The sequence below is a fragment of the Trichomonas vaginalis genome, chromosome III (assembly GCF_026262505.1).
Source record: "Trichomonas vaginalis G3 chromosome III, whole genome shotgun sequence".
Taxonomy (NCBI): Eukaryota; Parabasalia; order Trichomonadida; family Trichomonadidae; genus Trichomonas; species Trichomonas vaginalis.
In genome coordinates, this window is record NC_067205.1 from 3,393,973 (window position 1) to 3,415,860 (window position 21,888).

The following is a 21,888-nucleotide window of genomic DNA, read 5'->3' on the forward strand; positions in this document are numbered from 1 at the left end:
ATTAGACTGCATTAATTCACTAATGTTTGATAACCAACTGTTCAAGAAATTGACATAATAAAATCGAATTTAAAATTTGAACTTTTTCCCCAATTATAAACGTGACAAGATTTTTTACAAATGTCACTTTTTATTCATCATGATTTCTCTATTTTTTCAAACCATTTCAAGCGAAATAAATACGCAAGGATTATTCGCAAAATACTACAATGACAAAATTATCAATATCGAAGTGAGCGGATCCTCATTGCAGTACATAAATGGAACAAAGCAAATGACAAAGCCAGAATACGCAATTTATCCATGGGATAAAAAATACGATTGGTGTTCAGAGTGTGCGCATTCGTATGAGGATCACCCTTTTATTACTTTCTCTATTCAATCAAAGAAAATCAAAATTAATGGTTATTTCCTTCGTGTTGGATGCTGTTACGATGGCTGCTGCTGTGATGATGGATACTACAACTGCTTTGATTGCTGTTTGTACAGTTGGTCCCTCCAAATTTCGGATGATAAAAAAGAGTGGAAGACAATTCACAAGGTCGAAAAGGATTCTACCATGAGGATTTGCAGTGAGAAAACATACAAATTAGACGCCACTTACGTTGGTAAATACGTTAGACTATTCCAAGATCAGCCATGCCCTGGATATCCACCTTGCATTGCTTTTAACAAGTTCGACATCCACGGATTTGCTGTTAATGATGATGGATCTGACGTTGTCGACGAAAATGACCTTCATGGCGGTGCATTTCACGACGATGATGAAGATATCAGCATCATTGGTCACATTTCTAAGAATACTAATGCATAAATTTACTTTTAATAAATACCTTTCTTATCGTAGATTAAAGTTTTTTTTTATGATAAATTATTATAAGTAACCAATATTTAGCTTGTCCAGAATCTCCAAAATAAAAAGAATCACCCCCACGAATCTCCGGATTTGGCAATTTTTAGGAATTTTTATTAACACCGCCGAATTTTTGATTTTCACCCCTTTATCAGTATTTTTAAAATTATTGCCAATATCACATTAATTTTGAATATATTTGTGATATTTACACGGATACATTATAAAATATCATCTGAGATTCATAGCATGTATGGGAAATATGAATAAAAACAAATCTATTAGTAAATACAGGACTTACACTATTCTCAATATTATAATATATAATTAATTCTTGAATATGAAAGAGTTTCTTTGCGATTTTCAAATTGACTATCAGTGACTCATTTCCCTATATATATTATATGATAAAAGATATAGCATATTGTATGTATATTGTATTAATAATAATCGATTGCCTCTGACTATAAATTGATATGCATTTTGGCCGAGGCCCGAAATTTTTTGAAAAAATTACCGGTCCGACAAGCTTATTAGAAATGGTGCAATTCGCCATTTTGCGAACATAGAACATAGTTTTTAAATACAATCAAAATTTACAAAATAAAGAAATTAAATTATAAAAAACACTATTTTACTATAGAAAGCGATGTTTGCACTGCCTCTAATTACTGTATAATCTAATTCTGTTTATATCTCGCGAGATCGATGACTATCGATGTCACGTTGTCCTGTGTCTGTCGTGCGAATGCAGCATTTCTAATGAATGCGGCGCTTTCGAACGGATCCTCGAACCTCAAAGCGTGTTTTGCGACTTCTTCGTTACTCAGAACGTCGTAAACACCGTCGCAGCATATGACCACCTTTCTGTCGCCTTGCTCTATCTTGTGGACAACGATGTCTGGCGAGGAAGAGACTCCGCCGATTCCGAAATCTCCGATAGATCTGCTGAGAGCGAGTATTCCGCTTGTTCTGCCGTTTGCGACGCAGTTCCCTGTCTTCCTGATTCTCTCCAGCTCATCCCTGCTGTTTGGCTTGTGGTCCTTCGAGAGAGGGACAAACTCAGCCTTATCCTTAACGAGAAGCATCCTCGAATCTCCGATGTTGACTGCAAAGATCGTTCCGGAGCAGATGATGGCCATGCAGAGAGTGCAGCCGTCCTCGTAATTCGCTTTTTTGACGTCTTCCACAAGAGATTCGACCATTTTGCGGATGGAAAGCTCTGTCACGGCCTTCATCTCGCTCAGGTGCTGGTGGAAGAGATGCATGGCCTCCATCGCGGTCGCACTTCCGCCGTGGCCGTCCAAAACAGCGAATGCGTCAAATCCGGCAGGGAAATCAGTCCGAACAAGGAGGGAATCCTCCATAGTCTCTCTGTAGCCCTTCAAATCAGCGTATCCGATGCCAGGAGAGATGTAATTTACGGAATTGAGGTCGGCGGACTTGAAAAACTTCAAATCGCTGGTCAAAAGTTCGCGGAGAGTGGACGGAGGGTATGGAATCTTAACTTTTGTGCATGAAACATCGATAGAATCCAGTTTTGGAAAAGTTTCAAAGTCAAATCTGAAAGAAAACTCAGGATTATGGCTGAGTTTGAGGATTTTGAGCCTATCTCTAACGCCAGGAACAACAAACTCCTTCAAATTGTTGTGAGATAAATCTAATTCCTGCATCAAAGTGTTCTCCTGCGAAATTGCGACTTTCGTTATCTGATTATACGACAAATCGCACAGCAGCAGATCCTTCCACAGCTCTGGAACCTCATTTATCTGGTTGTGGCCGAAAAATATGTTCGCGCACCCGTCCAGTTTCACCAGCCTCTTGATTTCGTTGTAGCTCATGTCGAGGACACGCAGAAAAGGCAGGGCTCTGACTCTCGTGCTGATCTCAGTGAACTTGCAGTTGAAGGCGAGGAGGCACTGCAGAGTGGAGGGGAGGGGAGACATCTCGCTGATCGGGTTGCTGGAGATGTTCAGCTGGAGAAGCTTGGAGTCCTCTATTTCTGGCGGAATCTCTTTGATGAAGTTGTCATTCAGAGTCAGGGTTTGGAGTGTGGGAAGGGAGAAGAGCTCCTTGGGTAGGACGGATATGCTGTTTTGGGAGAGATTGATGCTGATGAGCGAATTGCAGAGATTTTTGGGAGATAAAAGGGAAATTTTGTTGTCACAGCAGTAAAGAAGCTGGATTTTGGTCTTGGAGATATTAGGAATATCAGTAAGCATGTTGGACATCAGCTGGATGCCTTCAATAGAATCGGATTCGACAGTTGGAAAATCTGTAAGTTTATTACTGTCAATTCGAAGGCGTGAGGCGAGTTTTGGTAATCGAGGGATGCTTGTGAGGTTGTTGTTGAAGATGAAAATTGTTCTGAGTAAAGGTAAATTGGAGAATGAAGGATCTATCGAAGAAATTTGGTTGTCATTGGCATTTAGAGTAATGAGACGATCGGGTAGTGCTGGGATATGTTTGATCTTGTTGTATGAGATATCAAGAATCTCTAGTCTTGGACAATTTTCCATGATTTTATCGATTGATTCTAACATGTTTGAAGAAACATCAAGGTTCTGGAGGGATTCGAACTTTGCATCATCAATTGTAACAATATCGTTTCCTGAAATGTTAAGTGTTGTCAAACTGCGATTTAAGCAAGATAAAGTGGTCAATCTGTTGAAATTTGCATACAAAGTTACCAAGCGATCAGTCATAGTGATGTATGTTAGCTTATTACATGACAAATCCAAGAACTGGATGAATTGTATTTCTTTAGGAGGTTCAGTGAATTTGTTTCCGCTGAGGTGGAGCTTATTCAAATTTTGCATTTTGCCGATTATTGCCGGCAAGCCGGTTAGATTGTTGTGCGCGAGCTTTAATTCAAGCAAGTTCTCGTATGATTCGATAGCTTGGACCATTTGGGCATTAAGCTCGTTAAGCTTGTTGTTTGACAAGTCAATAACACGTAAGTTTTTGAGATTTAATGGAAGCTGAGTGAGTTGGTTATCGGAGACATCGAGATACTCAAGAGGATGGCCGTCTTTGAAGGAATAGCAAACCCTTGATAGTCCTCCACCTTTCAGAAGGCATGCTGTCCTGTTCATGTCAAATGCTGGATATGAACCAGCTGCTCCCATTTTTTTAGATTATTTTGAATAGAAAAATATTTGTAAAGTTCAATAAATATGTAAATAAATAATGTTCTAGATTATATTTACTCTATATGGACTGCAAGTATAAAAAAGTTGAGAATGGAACGATTAAACAAGCATCTTTACATTGTTCCATATATTAATATTTAAATGAGAAAAAGAATTAAAATCTTTATAATTTAATTATATTGAATATGTGTAAAGTTTAGAGATCGGACATATGAGTCATCTAAGAATGCTCTATCTGATAATATGATGGTGTATCATGCTGAATGAGTCATTGGTAATAGATGTGAACCGTTCCATCAACTGTGTATCTATTTATAAATACGTTTTTATTGTTATCAAATTGGTCGAAGCGAATCTTATAAATAGCGAGGAGAATATTTGCGAATAGCTTTATCTTAAAGAAAAGTAATATGGTACCTTTCCGATTGAGTTTTTATATTTTTTTTATTTATTTTTTTTTCATTATTAATACGAGTTCAGTATTTTTGTTTGAACCAGATTCACGACTTATTTGTTGATATTTGTTTAAGATATGGTAGGCTAATCTAAACCAGATTATTAAAAAATTAAATCGACATTAAGAATGTTTTGTATTATTTAAAATTAATGATGCTAATATTCATGAGTGATGAAATAATAAAACACCACTTTAAGTAAATAGTTTCGAATAGGGATAGCAATAAAATAATTGAAACTTAAAAATTAAACAAAGTGGGAAAAGAACCCTGTTCAGAATTGGAATTTCCTATTTGTTAATGAAATGTATATATTAATGTTCAGATTATTGTTTTAGAAGAAATTGGGAATACCAAATTAAAATCTTATGTTATCAAAGCATGTACATGTACATCCTATTGTTTTGGTAAAATGTTGACAAAAAAAGTAAACAAATTTAGAATCAAGAAGATTTCTTTTGAATTTTGAAGAGAGAAGTAAGTTATTAGATCATTTTCCTCTTTGTTAGCACCCTAGTAGGTGAATTTATTATCCAAAATTAAGTTGGTCGACCCACATTGACAAGCCTTCACTGACCCACTAAATATTATTTTTGAATTTAAAGTGAAAAACATCAACAATATAGCGTATATTTTAATTATTATAATTTCAGTGTTGAAATGAAGTTGCGTTGATTATTTTTTGAGAGAAGAAATTGGCGGTGGAAATTAAAACATATTCAAGGTGAGATATGATTTTTACGTCATCGTTTTAAAATTGGTCATCGTTGGGTTAATAGAATTTACATGATGTAAAATTTAAATTCAACGTATGCTGAAATCATTGAAAATTTTTCTAGAACATCTCAATAAATAATTGAAAATTGACATATGATAGAATGCATTCTTGATAGATTGTATAAATACTCGCAATTTATTTGATTTGGTTTGATTAATGAATTCAATATTGCGGTTTTATCTTCACAAAAAATAATCATATTTCCATTGATAAATTAGAAAACCAGCTTGTTTCCAGCATTGCATCAAAGAACCGAATAAAATATCATATTTATTACCCACAGAATTTTTAAAAAGTATTCAAAATTTAAATTTATCAAATTTGAATGAATATTAAAATAGAAATATTAATGAATTACTCAGGATTATCACGTCGCTCTCTTGGCTCAATAGGGAAACCACATCCCAAAATGCAATTTTCATCAAAAGAAGATGCGCAATTAGTCAATTATGTAACTTACTATGGACAAGAAAATTGGGATCTTATTGCACAACTTATGGGAAACAGAAATGTTCGCCAATGCAGAGAGAGATATACCAAATATCTTTCCCCTGATATAAACAGAGATCCATGGACAAAAGAAGAAGATCAAATGATTTTAGATAAATATAAACAAATGGGTCCGAAATGGACAAAATTTTCAAAAATTTTCAATAAAAGAACAGATGCAGCTATAAAAAATAGATGGAATATGTTAATAAGACAAATCCAAACCAGTGGTGACATTTGTTCATCAGAACCTGAAGAGGAAAAGCCAACGCAAAAGATTGAAGCAGTTAAAACTAGTTTCTATGATGGAAAAGATTTCTTATTCCAAGGATTTGAATACTTTTCAAAATGTCTTGATATATTTGAAGACAATCCATTTGCAGTTTGGTAATCGTGTTGTTTGTTGATATAAATGATATTTGTTTGACATATTTCTTTTAATTACTTTATTGTTGCTAAAGGAAATCAAATTTTAAAAGTTTTCTAAAAAAATTTGGGGAAGGGCCAAATTTGCCCAACGTCACGTGAAAATAACAAATATAGATTTAATAGTTCTAATACAAACGATAATAATGACAATTAATAAATGAATTTCATTGAATAAAAAAATCTCAAAAAATATTGGACTGAAACATGTTAAATGAGTACTAAACAAGCTTTATGAGAATTATTTGAACGTCAAAAGTTATTATAAAAATATATCGGGAAAATTCTGTAAAAGCCAAAAGAAATTAACAATTCTGGCATCGCATGGCCATGTATATGTCCTAAAAGCATCATGGGATTGACTATATTATAATTTAGCCTGTAATATGGCATTTCTCGAAAAGAAGGTTCTGTAAAGATTCGTATCTGTTATACTGATGAATGTATGCAGGAACAGTTCCTTCAATTGATACAATTTGTTTGTGTTCGTTGAATAAAATATTTTTCCCTTTGATACACCACTGCATTGTGTAGAATCCTTCGTTACAGCCTGTCAATTTATATTTAATTCCTTCTTTTGTTGCTTTTCCGGACCAAATCATGTAATTTAAGATTGGCTGATCCATACTTGAATCCCAGCATTTAATCCAGTGGTCTGACGTAATCATTAGGTTCAATAACTTAAGATATTCATGTGCAGAGCCTCCAATAGATCCAGAACACAAAATGAAATTGTGATGTAACTGTCCAAGCACTGCATCGCCATAGCATTCTTTCAACCAGGCTAGGTTCCATCCGCATGATCTAAATTGATGTGGTTCAAGTGCTAAAGTGAGAGAATTATTTGATAAAATATCTGCAAATGGATCTCCTTGGAAAAATACATCAAATGCGTCTGTATGGAACACTCTATCTACATCTTTAAGATTATTCGTAAGCCATTCGTATTCATGTTCGTATCTATCCATATGAGGAACTGTTTTGTCGTTTCGGACATTTTCTTGTATTTTTACGACTTCAACTTTGTATATTTTGAGCATTTTCTTTTCTTTAGGAGAGAGATTTAGTTTTTCTGGTACAAATAAAATTATTCTGCAATTTGAACCAGTTGATCTGAGTGAAATGTAAGCTAAATGTAATCCTTTTCCAATACTTGTAGCAAATAAGAATACAACATCCCGTTGAGTGCCAGCTGAAACTGTTGATGCATTCCAATCACAGTAAATATCGCCACTTTCTAGCAATAAAGGTGTGTAATTCTTAATGACTGTGAAAATTCCAAATGACAATAGCATAAAATCGAAATAAAGCCACACAATAAAAAAGATCGAATTCTTCCCTTTCATAAGTATTAAGGGTGCACCCGTATGTACGTTTATTTGAGAGGAGGAGGATTACCCTCTCAATTTTGAGGGATTCGTTAGTTTATTTTCTCGATGAATATGCAATAAAATTTGATTTTTACCTTATCAATATACTTCATATAATATACACATGTTCATGTAAAAACTTTTTTCCAAAATCCTCAGGAATTAAGGGATTTTTGAATTTTAAGAATTTTTTTCGAATTTTTTCGAAAAAAAAATATTTTCAGAACAGCCTTAACGGCTAAGATTTAGGAACAATGTTAAGTAGTGATGCGAAAAATTCCCAAACATATGGGGTTTCTTATATCCCGTCCCCTATCGTTTCCCCAATTCAATTTTTTTTTTGGAATTTTATTTTTTTCCCGCCCATTTGAATTAAAAATGGGCGATTTTCGTTAATGTGATTGAAATATCATAAAATTAATACGTATTTTAGCTAATAATTCTATTTTTATACAATATTCTCTCATTAAATCAACATTTTTTTCTAATTTTAATTTTTAATTTTTAATTTCTTCATAATTTTAGCGATTTATGCTCATTATTAGCAAATAAATAATATATATAATATACTTATTTCATTTTATTCAGATAGGTCTTTGGGATTGGGATACCTTGTCCAAATTCAGAGGAAGTTTGAGAGGTTGGGATGGGGTAGCCCATATTCAATTATCCCAAGTGTACTCCACGAATTTAAAATTATATTATATTATTGATGACATATCTAAATTTATAGATAAAAATTTCAATGCGTACACAATTTTTTTGAGAAAATTCTTTTTTTTACTTATTTTCATTCATAAAAGCTCACGTGAACTTAATTAACAACTGAGACATTTCCTATGAAATCATTTAATGCCGTCAAAATAGACATGTCTAAGCTGTTTTGAGTGACTTTCGCTCGATGTCTGATGCAATATCAGACATCGAGCGAAAGTCTCTCATATTGGCAACACATCCATACGATCAATACTATAGCTACGAATTACAAGCCTGTTTGGGCAATTTTTGGCCGAGTTCTGATTTTTCATTAGATCTCGAGCGAAAGTCTCTCAAATTGGCTGCCAGTTCATAAGAGTGAAACTCTAGCTACGAATTAGAAGCTTGCTTGAGAGACTCTCGCTCGCGTTGGGATCTGCATCAGAACTCGAACGAAAGCCTCTCAAAGTGGTAAGACCTGCTCATTGTTGAGCAGGAGCTGCGTAATGTGTTCGAGTAGAGTGAGGCTCTTCTAAGATCTTCCTTGTGATTGGAAGAAATTAGAAGAGTCTCACTCTACTATTTTGTAATTGTATGCCCTGGCCTTTGAGTGACCAGGGCTGCGTAATGTGTTCGAGTAGAGTGAGGCTCTTCTAAGATCTTTCTTGTGATTGGAAGAAATTAGAAGAGTCTCACTCTACTATTTTGTAATTGTATGCCCTGGCCTTTGAGTGACCAGGGCTGCGTAATGAATTCGAGTAGGATTGTACAATAGCTCGGCAAACGCCGAGCAAATTGATATAAACGTACATCCCACAAAAAATGGATTGTCAAAATTTATCCCAAATTTTACAAAACCGCAGCGGTTATGACATCCCAGGGCTAAAAAAATTCGGAAACTCGCATCTCTAATGTTAAGTATCAAAAAGAAAGGAGGTCTGATATAGACAACATATATCGTTGAAGGTTGAAAAAATCTCTAATATTTGAGCCCAAAATTTCAAATTTTAAGGGTGCACACGAGAGGATCATGTAAACTTCAGAATTTAGAACCTTATTTTTAGGCATTATCTTGGCTACCTATTTAGGCTCGAAAAGCAAAAAATATCAAAAAATACAACTTGACTCCATTATGACCCTTTCATGGAGGTAGTTTTTATCCGCTAGTATTTTCCCTTTGAATCTCTTTACAATTCGAAATCAAATTCAAACCTCAGTAGAAGAAAGGAAGAATCGACTTACTACGGTTGTAATACGAATAAATACATATATTTAATTATTTTTATTTACATAATAATTGTTTGAAGCTCATATTCCAACAAATTTTTAAATAAAAACATTAAAATGTTGAAAATGTTCATATATTTTAATAGGGTTTTGACACTTTATTGAGGAATTACTACATACATAGTCGAACTGAACTTGATATTTTGAAATTTAAATTATTTATCAAAATTAAAATTTAACTTGAAATTTATAATTATTTAGTCATATTTTGCATAATTCTAAGTAGATTTTGTAAAAAATCAAGAAAGAAAAATTTTAACGTTCTTTATTTTTTCTTTTTTATAATAATACATATTATTATATAATTAACATATTCATAATGTTTCACCCTTTCAAAAATATAATCCTCCTCTCAAATAAACGTACATACAGGTGGGCTCTTTTTTCAAAAAATTAAAATTTGAAATTTTGGGCTCAAATATTAGAGATTTTTTCAACCTTCAACGATATATGTTGTCTATATCAGACCTCCTTTCTTTTTGATACTTAACATTGTTCCTAAATCTTAGCCGTTAAGGCTGTTCTGAAAATATTTTTTTTTCGAAAAAATTCGAAAAAAATTCTTAAAATTCAAAAATCCCTTAATTCCTGAGGATTTTGGAAAAAAGTTTTTACATGAACATGTGTATATTATATGAAGTATATTGATAAGGTAAAAATCAAATTTTATTGCATATTCATCGAGAAAATAAACTAACGAATCCCTCAAAATTTTCTTTGTCGCAGACAACTCTGTCGTGGCAATAGAGTTTTCCTGATTTGATGCCAACAACTAACACATGCAATGCCTGCATTGTGTTTTGATTCTCCCAATTCTTGTTGAAAATTTGGGATCCTGTTGTTCCTGACACTTTTTCAAGTTCAATTCTAATTGCAGTTCTTGTTCTATCCAACAATATCTGTGTTTTCTTGTAGAGACAGAAATTGTTTCTGAGTTCATTCAAGATCTTTGGCAATCTCTGTTTCGTGAACATGACTTCGTGAATGTATTTGAAGTCAAAGGCTTCGTTTGTCAGTACTAAAAGTGGATTTGAATCATTCCACAAACCGAAATTAATCATTTGAACAATTCCCAAACAGTTTAATGTTTCATTTGCTAATCCTTTGACGCAACAGATTTCGCTGAAACATTTAGCTATTTTGAGAGTCTGTTTGAGTATCACGGCTTTGTCAGCTTCGAAATCTTGGTTCGGCATTCTTCTGTTTGAAAAGTAATAGTTCAAAATGAAAAATGCTTTTGCAGCAGAAGAAGTCAAAGGTTCGTGATATTCATATCTCGGTGTCATTTCACTCAATATCTTGTCTTCACCAAATCTGATAGGAACTTCAGATAAATCTGCTGAATTACAGATGCTTTTAAGTAACAAATCAATTGACATTGCGTCATTTGTTTTCTCAAAGAAATTATGGACAATTGAAGGAGAAACACCATAAAGAGCAGCAATTCTTCCTAATTGTGTTGGTTTTAATTTTCCTTCATGATTGATTGAGACACACTCATATCTGATAAGTTTATCAACGATTTCATTAGCGATTTCATCCAAGTTTTTCATGTAATATTTCGGATTCTGGTTAACTCTGATGAAAAGAAAAGATCTGTGCAAGAAAGACATCATTCCATTGAAAGATCTGATGTTTCTGCTGCTTACTTCTGCATTGATAACTTCTAATAATACACTAGGTAATGAAGATTCAATTGGAACAGGAGAATAAACGAAATTCTGCAAGAATTCTTTTCTACTTTCTTCGCAATAGATCATTAACAAACCTTCTTGATCCAAATAAGGTCTTCCTGCTCTTGCCATCATCTGCTGCATGTCTTGGATTGGATAAGGAACGTATTGGTTTGTTTTTGTATCGAAATATTCTGTTCCTTTTATGACAACGAATTTTGCAGGTAAAAACTTACCCCAAGCAAAAGAAACAGGAGCAATAAGAAGCCTTAATTGTCCTCTTCTAAACAAACCTTCAACAATCTTCTTGTCTTTATCCGTTAATGAATTATGATGAATGCCAATTCCGAATGACAAGAAATATCTCAATTCCTCGTTATCAACTTTTTCTGACATTTCTGTACTTTCTTTTGTCTTGTAATAGTCTGGTTCTCCTCTGTTGTTTGCGTAGTCAATGAGTTCACTTGCTGTCAATTTCGTCTGTTTCTTACTTGACACGAAAATAATTGTTGGCAATTCTTCAGAGAAAGATTTAATTGAATCAGAAAGAGGTTTGTTCATCGCAGCCATTCTCGCTGAATAGTTTCGTCCTGGGATCCTCTTAAAAGGAATTTCATTTCAACAGGACGTGCTTCCAATGGGAAATTGAATGTTTGTTTCAATTCAACTTCGAAATAAACGGCTAAATCAATTGGATTTGCAACGGTGTTTCCAATAACAACAAATCTTAATTTCCTGCAATATCTGCGCATTCGATCAACAATTACTTCTATAAGAGCACCTTTGTTGGTGTTCATCATGTGGATATCATCAATAATTATTAATTTGAAACGTGACAAAAAGATTTTCATTGACTTCACTTTTGACACATTATCAAAATCTTCTGGATTTGCAGCGATGATTCTATGCTTTTGTATCAAAGAACAGTCTTTGGAGAAATCACCTGATAGCCAGCAGAATTTCGCTGGAAGTTTTTCTTTCCAATTTGATATTTTTTCATCCAAAGAAATTTGTAAAGGATTCAAATACAAAATCTTTGAATCATCATTTTCAAGAAGTTGTTTGAAAATGGCCAATTCACCAATAACTGATTTGCCTGTTCCATTTGGTGCGCACAACAAAATATTTGCATCTGTGTGGTAAACTTGGTAAAACAGTTGTGTTTGGATCTCATTGAAGAACTTGAAACCAAAGAATTTCATGTATTCCATGTCATTCAAAGCAGCAATTGGTAATGCCATCAAAGGAACTAATGCTGACTTGTATGGTTCATATAATTTGCTGATTCTTTCGATCTTTAATGGCATCTATCACCTGCTGCTAAATATTCAGATGAAGTAATCGAAATGATGTAAGATTTCGAACCAAGAGCAATTGGAACACAGTAATTCAATTGCATTCCAGTTTTTGCAAGAATTTCATCGATGGAAAACTCACTTGCAATATAGAAAATATTTTCATCACCATCTTCAATGAATATCTTATAGTTCATGAATTGTGAACAAATGTTATAATCCCATTCAAATGGAAAAGTGACATCAATTACAATATTCAAATATTTGTCAGAAATCGGTTGATAATAACAACTCATTCTTACAGAAGGGAATTTCTTGGCGTAATCCAAAGATTGTGCTGCGTAATTATCACCTCTCAAGAGATTGCAGAGCTCTTTGAAATCGATCTGTTTGATATCATCAATTGACAAACCTTGTCTTATAATTCTTTTCAAAAGTTGGTCATCGCGAGGAAAAGACATAATTTGGATTAAAGGACAATCTGTTCTCATTCTGCACCACCACATTCTTCTTTGTACCATCTTGCACAAGTCCAAACAGAATGAGGCTAAGAAACACCAACCTTTTTCAACAGAAATTTCGAAAATCGCATCGAAAATTCTGGAAATATTATCTGCAACCCAACCTTGATCTAACTGAAGAGTTGTTGTCTTCAAAGGTTCTCGACTTATATATGTTTGGAGAAGGAAATTGACTTTTCCTGATACTTCTTCAATAGCTGATGCGAAAGGAATGACTGGCTTATAAACTTCCATTTCTTTGTATTCGTTCTTTCTGACAGTGATCGAATCACAAATTCCTGAAGCGAAAACGCAGTCAATTAATTCACTTTCTTCCATTTCTCCTTTAAGATTTTCATTCAAAAATCTTACAGCATCGAAAGGAATGTAGTGCATGAAGAAACCAAACCAACATGTGTTGGATGCAATATTTCAGTTGTTTTTGAGTATCTGACCATTCCATATTTTGTCAGGTTTTTAATTGCTCTTCTTATTGAATCAACAGTTCTTTCGTAATTTGGTTCTAATTGGTACATAAATGTATATGTTGCCCAACGTATTGCATCTTCTTTTGATGCGACAGTTCCCAAAGATACTTCGGCGTTCAAACAATCTTCGAGTTTGTTCATGAATTTGGAATCAATTGGTTCAGCGTTAACCAAAGTTTTTGTGTAACTTGACAAAACATTGGCTTCTGTAATCAAATACGCTTCACCGCATGTATCGAACTGAGGACGACCAGCTCTTCCGAACATCTGGTGGACATCCAAAATACCGATATCTTCGATTTTTCCGAGTTCTGTGTTATAAACTTTTGTTCCTTTGATGACAACAGAATGAGCAGGAAGATTTACACCCCATGCCAATGTTGATGTGCAAATAAGTATCTGGAACATGTTAGATCTAAACATTTGCTCAACGAAAACTCTGTCTTGTCTAGGAAGTCCTGCATGATGAATACCAATTCCCAATGCAATTGTTTCTCGTAATTGTGGACTTAAATTTCGTTTTCCTGCTTGTGTTAATAATTCATCAGTTGCAGAAGTACCTAAATATCTATTTACTATATGTGCATACTTCGATGTTTCGTTTCTTGAATGAACAAAAACAATTGTTTGCGATCCTTTCCCTAAAATTTCTTTCAAAACTTGGATACCTAAAACATCAACTTGTATTGATTCATCTTTGTAGCCTGGCTGCTTAAGTTCATTGTATAGTTTCTGGCTGTCTTGGTCAGGACATTTATCTGTCTTCTTTGCACCAATTAATGTCATTGCCAATGGAACAGGTCTGTATTCTGGACCGAAATATAGGGTGTCCAAAGGTGCGTTTAGCACAGCGCTCTATATGAGACTATTAAAGGAGATATATGCTGATTATAAATATATAATAAAAAATATGAATATATGTATATGATGAGTATGTTGTATTTTGGCGCCATGCCGGGATATAAAATGAATTTTGAGACAAGAGGCGGTTTCGCGGGAAATTTTGGCGGGATTTTTTTCATTTTTTTAATGAATCATAAAGAAAACATCCTCGCTCTTGCAAAAAAATGCAAAGACTGTAAAAAAATCTACGAGACATTGGTAAAATGCTTCGGTATGGATGCTCCTAGCTATTCCACTGTAACGTATCATGTTAGGATGTATCACTTCATGAACAAAAAGGCGCCCATCATAAAAATTGACAAAAAATTGCCGGATCAAAGAAAAATCAAAGCAATTCTTCAAGCGCTAGATGAAGACCCAAGAGCATCACTCAGAAGGATAGAGGAGATGACAAAGATACCACGTACAACAGTCAGTTATTATCTGCACAATTATTTGAACTACAAACTAGCGTATACACGTTGGGTTCCGCACAACCTTAATTCAGTTCAAAAAAAATCTAGAGTCCAATCTTCGAAAGAGCTCCTCTCTATATTGGGTGCGTATCAATCCAAGAAGTTTCGCTTTTTAGCAACAGGGGACGAGTCTTGGTTTCAATATGCAACAGAAGCCAAAATCATGTGGATCCCGAAGGATGAAAATCCGCAAACATTCCCGAAGAAAAAAATTGACACACCAATGATGATGTTGTCGGTTTTTTGGGGCGTGAATGGCATCATCGCAATTGATATTCTTCAAAAACCTAATACGATGAATGCTCAGTATCTAATTGACAATGTTCTTACTCAAATTATCAATTCTGATGAGTTTGAGAAATCCAAACAACAAAAACAAAAGTTTGCAATTCATTTTGATAATTCAAGAGTTCACAAAAGTCATAAGGTAATGAATTACTTGGTGGAAAACAATGTCAAAGTTGTTCCAAACCCAATTTATTCACCTGATATTGCACCCTCTGACTTTTATTTATTCGGCACGCTAAAAAAGAGAGCTGAAGGACGCGAATTCGCGAGTCCAGATGATCTTGAAAATTTTGTAAGAGAGCAATTTGAGCAATTTTCTCATGATGATTTAAAGCGTGTCTTTCAAGCCTGGATCGATCGCTGCGAACGCGTGATTGAATCCAATGGTGATTATATTTAAATAAACTTTATATATATGTAACTTGTTTATTTCTATTCGCAGTATTCAGGTTTGTGCTAAACACACCTTTGGACACCCTATAAAACAAACCATTATCAGGAACACGAATGAAATTTGCGACATCAGTGTAATTAGGCAATGTCGCGGACAATCCAAGGATTCTGATTTGCTTCTGCGTTTGTTCTACTTGTCGAAGAGTTCTTGCAACTAATGATTCAATGACAGGACCTCTGTCATCGGCTAAAAGATGGATTTCATCAATAATTAGGAGTTTCAATCGCATACTTGGAGCGTTTTCTCCGGCTTTTCTTGTGGCAACATCCCACTTTTCTGGTGTAGCAACAAGGATCTGGGATTTCTCTACTTGTGCAGATGATAATGATGTATCTCCGGTGTATTCTTCAACAACAACTTTCAAATGCTTTAATGCGGTATTAAGCTTGTCTTGGATTTCCATGGCAAGTGCTTTCATGGGTGTAATATAGACAATTAAGAAGGGAGAATCATCAATGTGAGGTGGAATTCCCGGAATTTCGATAATATGTTTTTTAATTTCATGAAGAATAGTAATCATAGCGACATTTGTTTTACCAGCACCTGTTGGTGCACAGACAAGCATATTGTCGTCCGTGTTGTATCCTGTTTCGAAAATTTGGGATTGAATATCATTAAATTCTGTACAGCCGTTAAAACATTGTCGTACCCAATCTGGTAAATCAGAAAGTTGTTTTCTATCGATTTTTGGCTTCTCAAGAGTAGTTGCTTGAACATCATATCTTGACATGTTGATTGTTTCGGTATTTTTATAAATTGCTTTTACGACTGGTTTTATTGGCTTAGTGCGCTTAATTGGAGCTAAAATTGGTTTCGATTCTTGTTTAGTTTGACTTGAATTTTGATCTTTCTGATGAAAATATTTGATAATTTGATCTCTCCAATCTAAAAATACATCCACAGGAGTCTTTACTGAAGGTCCTAATAGATTTGACAATTTTGATCGTATATTTACATCCGATGAATCCGAAAGAAGTAATTGTGTGATATTTTCCACAACTTCTTCCGGATACTCTGCCTTGGAGGATTCAACAACATTCTCTAGCCAAGATTCAACTGTTGATCCGGCCCAAGGTTCAGAACTCATCTAAATTTGCCACTTTTTCTCACTTCAAGAGATGAGAAATCATTACTTTCAACTCTACACGTGAATAAATTAGTTAGATATGTCTTTTACAGATGTATTAGTGCGATGATTTGGCGTTATTACCTCAAATATAGATAGATTGTAATTTGTGATGAAATCTTTTGAAGGAATCAGACATAAATCCAATGTTTAATGAAAATATTCGTTGTGTGTGTGCATGTGATCTATTCCATATTAACTTAAGCTGTAAAATATTTTATCATATAATTTTCAGGGGTAAAAAATCATTTAGGTATTTAATATCAAGTTATATACAGGCATTACATATGTATTTCCTGTGAAATAATTTAATAAATAATATCCTTATGATAGATTTGTAAGACTGTTTTCTCCACAGATAAAAAGGGGTTAAAATCAGAATTGAACTTTCTCTGTTCCAGCACAAAAGACATAATTCTACGCCCTAAGATTTGATTGGCGTGTTTTCAAAATTTTGAACTTATTTCTCTACCGCTACGATGAAAACTCTTCGGAAATATCAAAAGTATTCTGACAATGCGCTTATTTAACTGAGGAAAAATGTGTTCGGAGGTTGTACAAAATCTGTCGAAAATGAGAACTTTGATTGAAATGATTTTATTTATATTTCCGCCAAAACTCAGAATATCTCTTAAAAATTGAATGAATACGTATTCATAAATAAATATAGTTTAGGGGAGGTGGCATGAATATTTCGTGTGGTCGAAATTCTTAATTAATAGCGAACGCTCAATCATTCATTATCAATTTTTCGATCACTGAATTTTTAAAATAATAAACTCAATTTTAGAAGAAAATGGCGGCGATGGTAGCAACGAAGAGAATTGTGTCAAGAACACCAATTGTGTTTCAAAGACCGCAAAGCTCAATCGGACAGCTACCCCAAGCATGTAATAAGACAAAAGCAGCAATTTGTCTATTCTGTCTATTTGATGGGCTTCGAAATCCTTCAATTCGTCGATTAGTTCGTAAACCAAGAACAGTTTGCCAACGCCAACTCTTAACCTTCGATCCAACTTATTATGCGCCCGCATCTAAAAATGGAGTTCAAGATATTTACAATAACGCCGTGTAATGCAATTGTGACATGGCGGTAGATCCATCAGCACAAACAGTACTTACGTTATTGCGTAAGCATGCTACTTCTTTGCCTCCGCAGCGTATTCTAATTCATTATTTCGGCCATGGCTGCCATCCGCCAACCGACGATGGCTCATTATACTTCTTTTCTGAAGATAGAACGCGTTATAAGCCAATTAAAATCATCAACTTACTCAATTCCTGCCCATGTCCATTATGTGTCATAATTGATGCTCCAAATGCAGGATGCTTGCCACGCTTCTTCTCTTCAAAATCGGATGCGTTTGCATTTTTCGCTTGTGGTGCCAGCGAAACCCTTCCTTTGAGTATAGATGCGCCACTTGACCTATTTTCGGCCTGTCTTCTTACTCCATTCGAAACAGCCATCTGGTTCCATCGTAGGCATCATAGCAATGTTTTAGAGTTTGAAAATTCAGCAGTTAACAACAACAAAGATGTTATCAAGAAATTCCTCGATGCATTCTTAGATGCAATACTCTTCGACTCCCAAATATCAGCGATATACGAAAAATTTGCATTTGACACATCCGTTTTTGCTCTTGCGCGCGGATTTGTCCTTGCACAAAGAATTTTAAATTCATTTAACATTCATCCTTCAACATACCCAGAATTGAAGAACATGTCCAGCCACCCACTCTGGGGCATGTGGGATACAGCCATAGACTGCTTCCTTACGATGCCTTTAGACAGATCAATGATCACAGTCTTCAAAATCTTCTCGAAGTCATTCTCATCATTCCCATCCACCGACTCATTACCGATATTCTCATTCTACCTCAGAACGGAATTCCACCAAGATGCCGTTCATCTCCTTCTTAATTTCATTGATTCTACAGAAGGAGCAGCTTCGACATGCTCGAGGTCCTCCATACCAAAGATCATCGTAAACCTCGAGAAACCATCAGCAGCAAGCCTTGTTATCGTTGCCAAATGCATTGCAAGTGAAAAGATTTCTCCATTTGATCCACAAATCCCAATAAACTTCCAGAACACGAAAGATCCTGGTGTCCTCAAAGCCGGATTCCTCTGCCTCGCATTGTCTATTTCAATTACAGGCCAAACCGCTTTTTCACGTTTGATTCCATTATGTATTGAAAAAGCAACGCAATGCGCTCCTTATTCCGCTTTGTTCTTAGGCTTGTTGTTGGAAAGGGCCTCGAGATTGATGACAATACCAGAGTATATCTCGAAGTTCATGCCATTAGTCAAATCAAGAAGAGATGACTATCGAGCAGCTGCTGCCTTTTTGTTCGGTTTCGCAAAAGAACCTGAAGTTTTGAACGTCATTTTATCAATGACAACTGATAAATCACCTGTTGTTAGATGTCAAGCTTTGTGGTCTGTTGCAAAGTTCATCAAACACAACATGTTGCAGCCTGAACAAGCAGTACTTGATATGTTCAAAGAAATGCAAAATGATAAGGCCGAATTCATCGTCAAAACAGCTACAGGTTTGTTACCGTACTTCGCTGATGAAAGGTTCAAAGATCAGAATATTCCACAGGATCAGATGCTCATTCAGCGTCTGATCTTAAATGTAAATGCAGTTGGATTCATGGAGAGATTCGAAAGTGATGCATTTTTGTGTGATGCATCATGTTAAAAAAAAAGAAAATTATTTATATTATTATAAAATGTTGTCTTATTAAAGTTTCGTATTATAATGAACTTGTTGATTTTTAGTATCTGATACTAATGTCGAAAATTAATTATTTTTTTTCCATTGTATATTTTTAATAATTTTCCATTTTGTAATAATTTATTTTTGAAAAATAATTTTATACATGTTTAAATATTCCCATTGGTCGGTATATATTTATATTAGGTCAGGTAAGTGGGGCTTCCAGGCGCGTTGCGCCCTCTAGCCCATAAGAAATTTTGCCCAAGACCCAAGAGGAGGACCGAACCCCAGCCGACCAGCCGGTGACAAAACCAAAACCGTTGTTATTTACATCATATTAATGGTGTCACTTTTTAAAATATCACTTTTTGTGTCACTTTTCACAAATTATATATGTTTTCATGTTTTGTCACTTTTCTGTCACTTTTCGGGTGAAAACATTTTTATTATTATATATAAATGAATTTTACAAAACCTCCGTTACCGTTCTTTGGAAATAAGAGTAGATGTAAAGATATTATATTGAGAGAACTTAAGAAACTACCGAATGGTCTAACATTTGTAGATTTGTTCGGTGGAAGTTTCTATATATCCCATTTATGTCATACCGTATTTCCTGACTCAAAGATTATATGCAATGACCTCGACAATTATATGGAGCGTCTCAAACATATTCCAGACACAAACAATATATTGAAAGAGTTAAAAGAAAAGATACCTATAGGTAAGATGGAACGTATACCATTAGATAACAAAAATATTGTGAGAGAGGTTTTGAAAAAAGCAGAATATATAGACTGGGATAGTATATCTGCTAGACTATTATATAGTGGTGCTATAAGAGTTCATGACATTGAAACACTTATGTCAAAAGTTTTATATCTTAACTATACAAATGTTTTCAAAGAGGACATAGAAAAATATATTGAGGGTATAGAGTTTGTGAGATGTCATTGGACAGAGTTGTATGAAAAATATAAAGACAAGGAAAATGTTTTCTTTATAGTGGACCCGCCGTTCTATAACACATGGGATTTTCAATACCAAGTAGACTGGACTTTGAGAGACTCTTTAGAAACTTTAGACGTTATACATAACCATCCATGCTTTTACTTCACATCCGATAAAAGTGGTTTGGAAACCGTTATGAGATGGTTAGAGGACATACATGACTATGAGTTTATATATGACAAGATAGAATATGAGAGAGGTCCTATAAACTGGAGAAAGTGTCACAATAAAGAAATTTTATTAGTAAGTAAATGTGGTTTGAAATAGGACTACTTGTTTTAGGTTTTTTCCATTGTGTCATTTATTTCTTTGACGTGGCAGAAAGATATAGAGAATATGAAGATGAACCAATGCCTGCAAATGTTCAGCATATGTACTCGTAAGAGATATTTTTATCTAATATTAAATGGACGCACAGAACTTAGCGAATGCACAGCAACCTGGACAACCAAACCCAGAGAATATTCCAAATGAAGTTAGAATACAAACTGCAATGGCAAAATATGGTCAAGTGCCAACAGATGTACAAATGCAAACTGCCATGTCAAATGACGCTGCGTTAGGTTTGCCACCATGGTATGCAAATATGAGATGGAAAGAGTTTTATACAAACCCTGAAGTGGGATATAAACAACTTTATGCAGATGACGCGAACACAGGAGTTGACCCAGAATATGTTTTCTACCAGAGGAGAAACAGAATGTATGAGCTCCAGTTAAAGAATGCTATGGAACTCAACAGGAAACGTAAGAGACTAGGCGGACATTAGATTTTTACATATAGTAAAATGGGTTTCTTCAGTAAGATAGGAAACTTCTTTCGAAATGTTGGAAGAGGTATATGGAATGGAATAAAATCTGTCGGAAGAAGAGTATGGAACGGTGTCAAAAATATTGGTAAAAGAGTAGGTCAGTTCGTTGGTATTATACCTAAAGACCCTGAACCAGAAGAACAAGCTCCTGTAATACAACAGCCTGAACCTGCACCACAGTCAAGTTGGCAACCACAACCGGTATATTAAAAAGTTATATTTTTACCGTTCGATAGTAGTTGTATATGAAACTAAGTTCTAAGTAAAACGCATGGTATAATGGAATTATTCTTTTTCTTCCATCTGTAGTAAACCATACTTGAAAGTCTGAAATACTTCCACTTGGTGGTTCGTATAACTTTGTAGGTTTTTCGTAAAAGTCATTTGCCAAGCATAAGAAAGAGTTTTGGGCGCCAGAAAATGAAGCATGAACTATCACAGCATCTTGGTCGAAAACATCTTTAAATAAATATGGTTCATCTCTTGCATATCGACTGTAGATATTTGCTAAAGGAGGTTCAACTTTCTGATTTAACATTCTTTGCAAATAATACCATGACATTGCAGTGAATTCTGTATATATTTGTTCGTCTTTATTTGGATTGTCTTCGTAGATTTGAAATGACACTTGTGAATTTTGTTTGTCATATACAATT

The 21,888-nt window shown here is 34.6% G+C and overlaps 9 protein-coding genes across 9 annotated transcripts, besides 2 other annotated features; 6 read left to right on the plus strand and 3 right to left on the minus strand.

The window, feature by feature from the left end:
• Positions 1 to 139: 139 nt before the first annotated feature.
• TVAGG3_0633620 (galactose-binding domain-like family) lies at positions 140 to 1,124 on the plus strand (the record flags this gene model as incomplete). The annotated part of the gene is made up of 1 exon (XM_001303811.1): positions 140 to 814. The coding sequence occupies one exon, from the start codon at positions 140 to 142 to the stop codon at positions 812 to 814; it is 675 nt and encodes a 224-aa protein (XP_001303812.1).
• A 190-nt stretch (positions 1,125 to 1,314) lies between these two features.
• Positions 1,315 to 3,987, minus strand: TVAGG3_0633630 (uncharacterized protein; the record flags this gene model as incomplete). Its single annotated transcript, XM_001303810.2, has 1 exon — positions 1,534 to 3,981. The coding sequence occupies one exon, from the start codon at positions 3,979 to 3,981 to the stop codon at positions 1,534 to 1,536; it is 2,448 nt and encodes an 815-aa protein (XP_001303811.1).
• Positions 3,988 to 5,587: 1,600 nt separating this feature from the next.
• On the plus strand, positions 5,588 to 6,118 carry TVAGG3_0633640 (RNA polymerase II transcription regulator recruiting protein; the record flags this gene model as incomplete). The annotated part of the gene is made up of 1 exon (XM_001303809.1): positions 5,588 to 6,118. The coding sequence occupies one exon, from the start codon at positions 5,588 to 5,590 to the stop codon at positions 6,116 to 6,118; it is 531 nt and encodes a 176-aa protein (XP_001303810.1).
• Positions 6,119 to 6,227: 109 nt separating this feature from the next.
• Positions 6,228 to 7,448, minus strand: TVAGG3_0633650 (nucleotide-diphospho-sugar transferases family; the record flags this gene model as incomplete). The annotated part of the gene is made up of 1 exon (XM_001303808.2): positions 6,528 to 7,448. The coding sequence occupies one exon, from the start codon at positions 7,446 to 7,448 to the stop codon at positions 6,528 to 6,530; it is 921 nt and encodes a 306-aa protein (XP_001303809.1).
• A 1,782-nt stretch (positions 7,449 to 9,230) lies between these two features.
• Positions 9,231 to 10,219: a mobile genetic element.
• A 4,065-nt stretch (positions 10,220 to 14,284) lies between these two features.
• Positions 14,285 to 15,588: a mobile genetic element.
• TVAGG3_0633680 (Mariner transposase) lies at positions 14,381 to 15,508 on the plus strand (the record flags this gene model as incomplete). Its single annotated transcript, XM_051240929.1, has 1 exon — positions 14,381 to 15,508. The coding sequence occupies one exon, from the start codon at positions 14,381 to 14,383 to the stop codon at positions 15,506 to 15,508; it is 1,128 nt and encodes a 375-aa protein (XP_051087516.1).
• A 2,187-nt stretch (positions 15,589 to 17,775) lies between the features above and the next one.
• TVAGG3_0633690 (TOR signaling) lies at positions 17,776 to 19,392 on the plus strand (the record flags this gene model as incomplete). Its single annotated transcript, XM_001580103.2, has 1 exon — positions 17,776 to 19,392. One exon carries the CDS (start codon positions 17,776 to 17,778, stop codon positions 19,390 to 19,392), a length of 1,617 nt encoding a protein of 538 aa, XP_001580153.2.
• A 1,522-nt stretch (positions 19,393 to 20,914) lies between these two features.
• TVAGG3_0633700 (uncharacterized protein) lies at positions 20,915 to 21,190 on the plus strand (the record flags this gene model as incomplete). The annotated part of the gene is made up of 1 exon (XM_051240930.1): positions 20,915 to 21,190. One exon carries the CDS (start codon positions 20,915 to 20,917, stop codon positions 21,188 to 21,190), a length of 276 nt encoding a protein of 91 aa, XP_051087517.1.
• Positions 21,191 to 21,208: 18 nt separating this feature from the next.
• TVAGG3_0633710 (serine threonine-protein phosphatase family) lies at positions 21,209 to 21,442 on the plus strand (the record flags this gene model as incomplete). The annotated part of the gene is made up of 1 exon (XM_051240931.1): positions 21,209 to 21,442. One exon carries the CDS (start codon positions 21,209 to 21,211, stop codon positions 21,440 to 21,442), a length of 234 nt encoding a protein of 77 aa, XP_051087518.1.
• A 4-nt stretch (positions 21,443 to 21,446) lies between these two features.
• On the minus strand, positions 21,447 to 21,770 carry TVAGG3_0633720 (uncharacterized protein; the record flags this gene model as incomplete). Its single annotated transcript, XM_051240932.1, has 1 exon — positions 21,447 to 21,770. The coding sequence occupies one exon, from the start codon at positions 21,768 to 21,770 to the stop codon at positions 21,447 to 21,449; it is 324 nt and encodes a 107-aa protein (XP_051087519.1).
• Between the last annotated feature and the right edge of the window lie 118 nt (positions 21,771 to 21,888).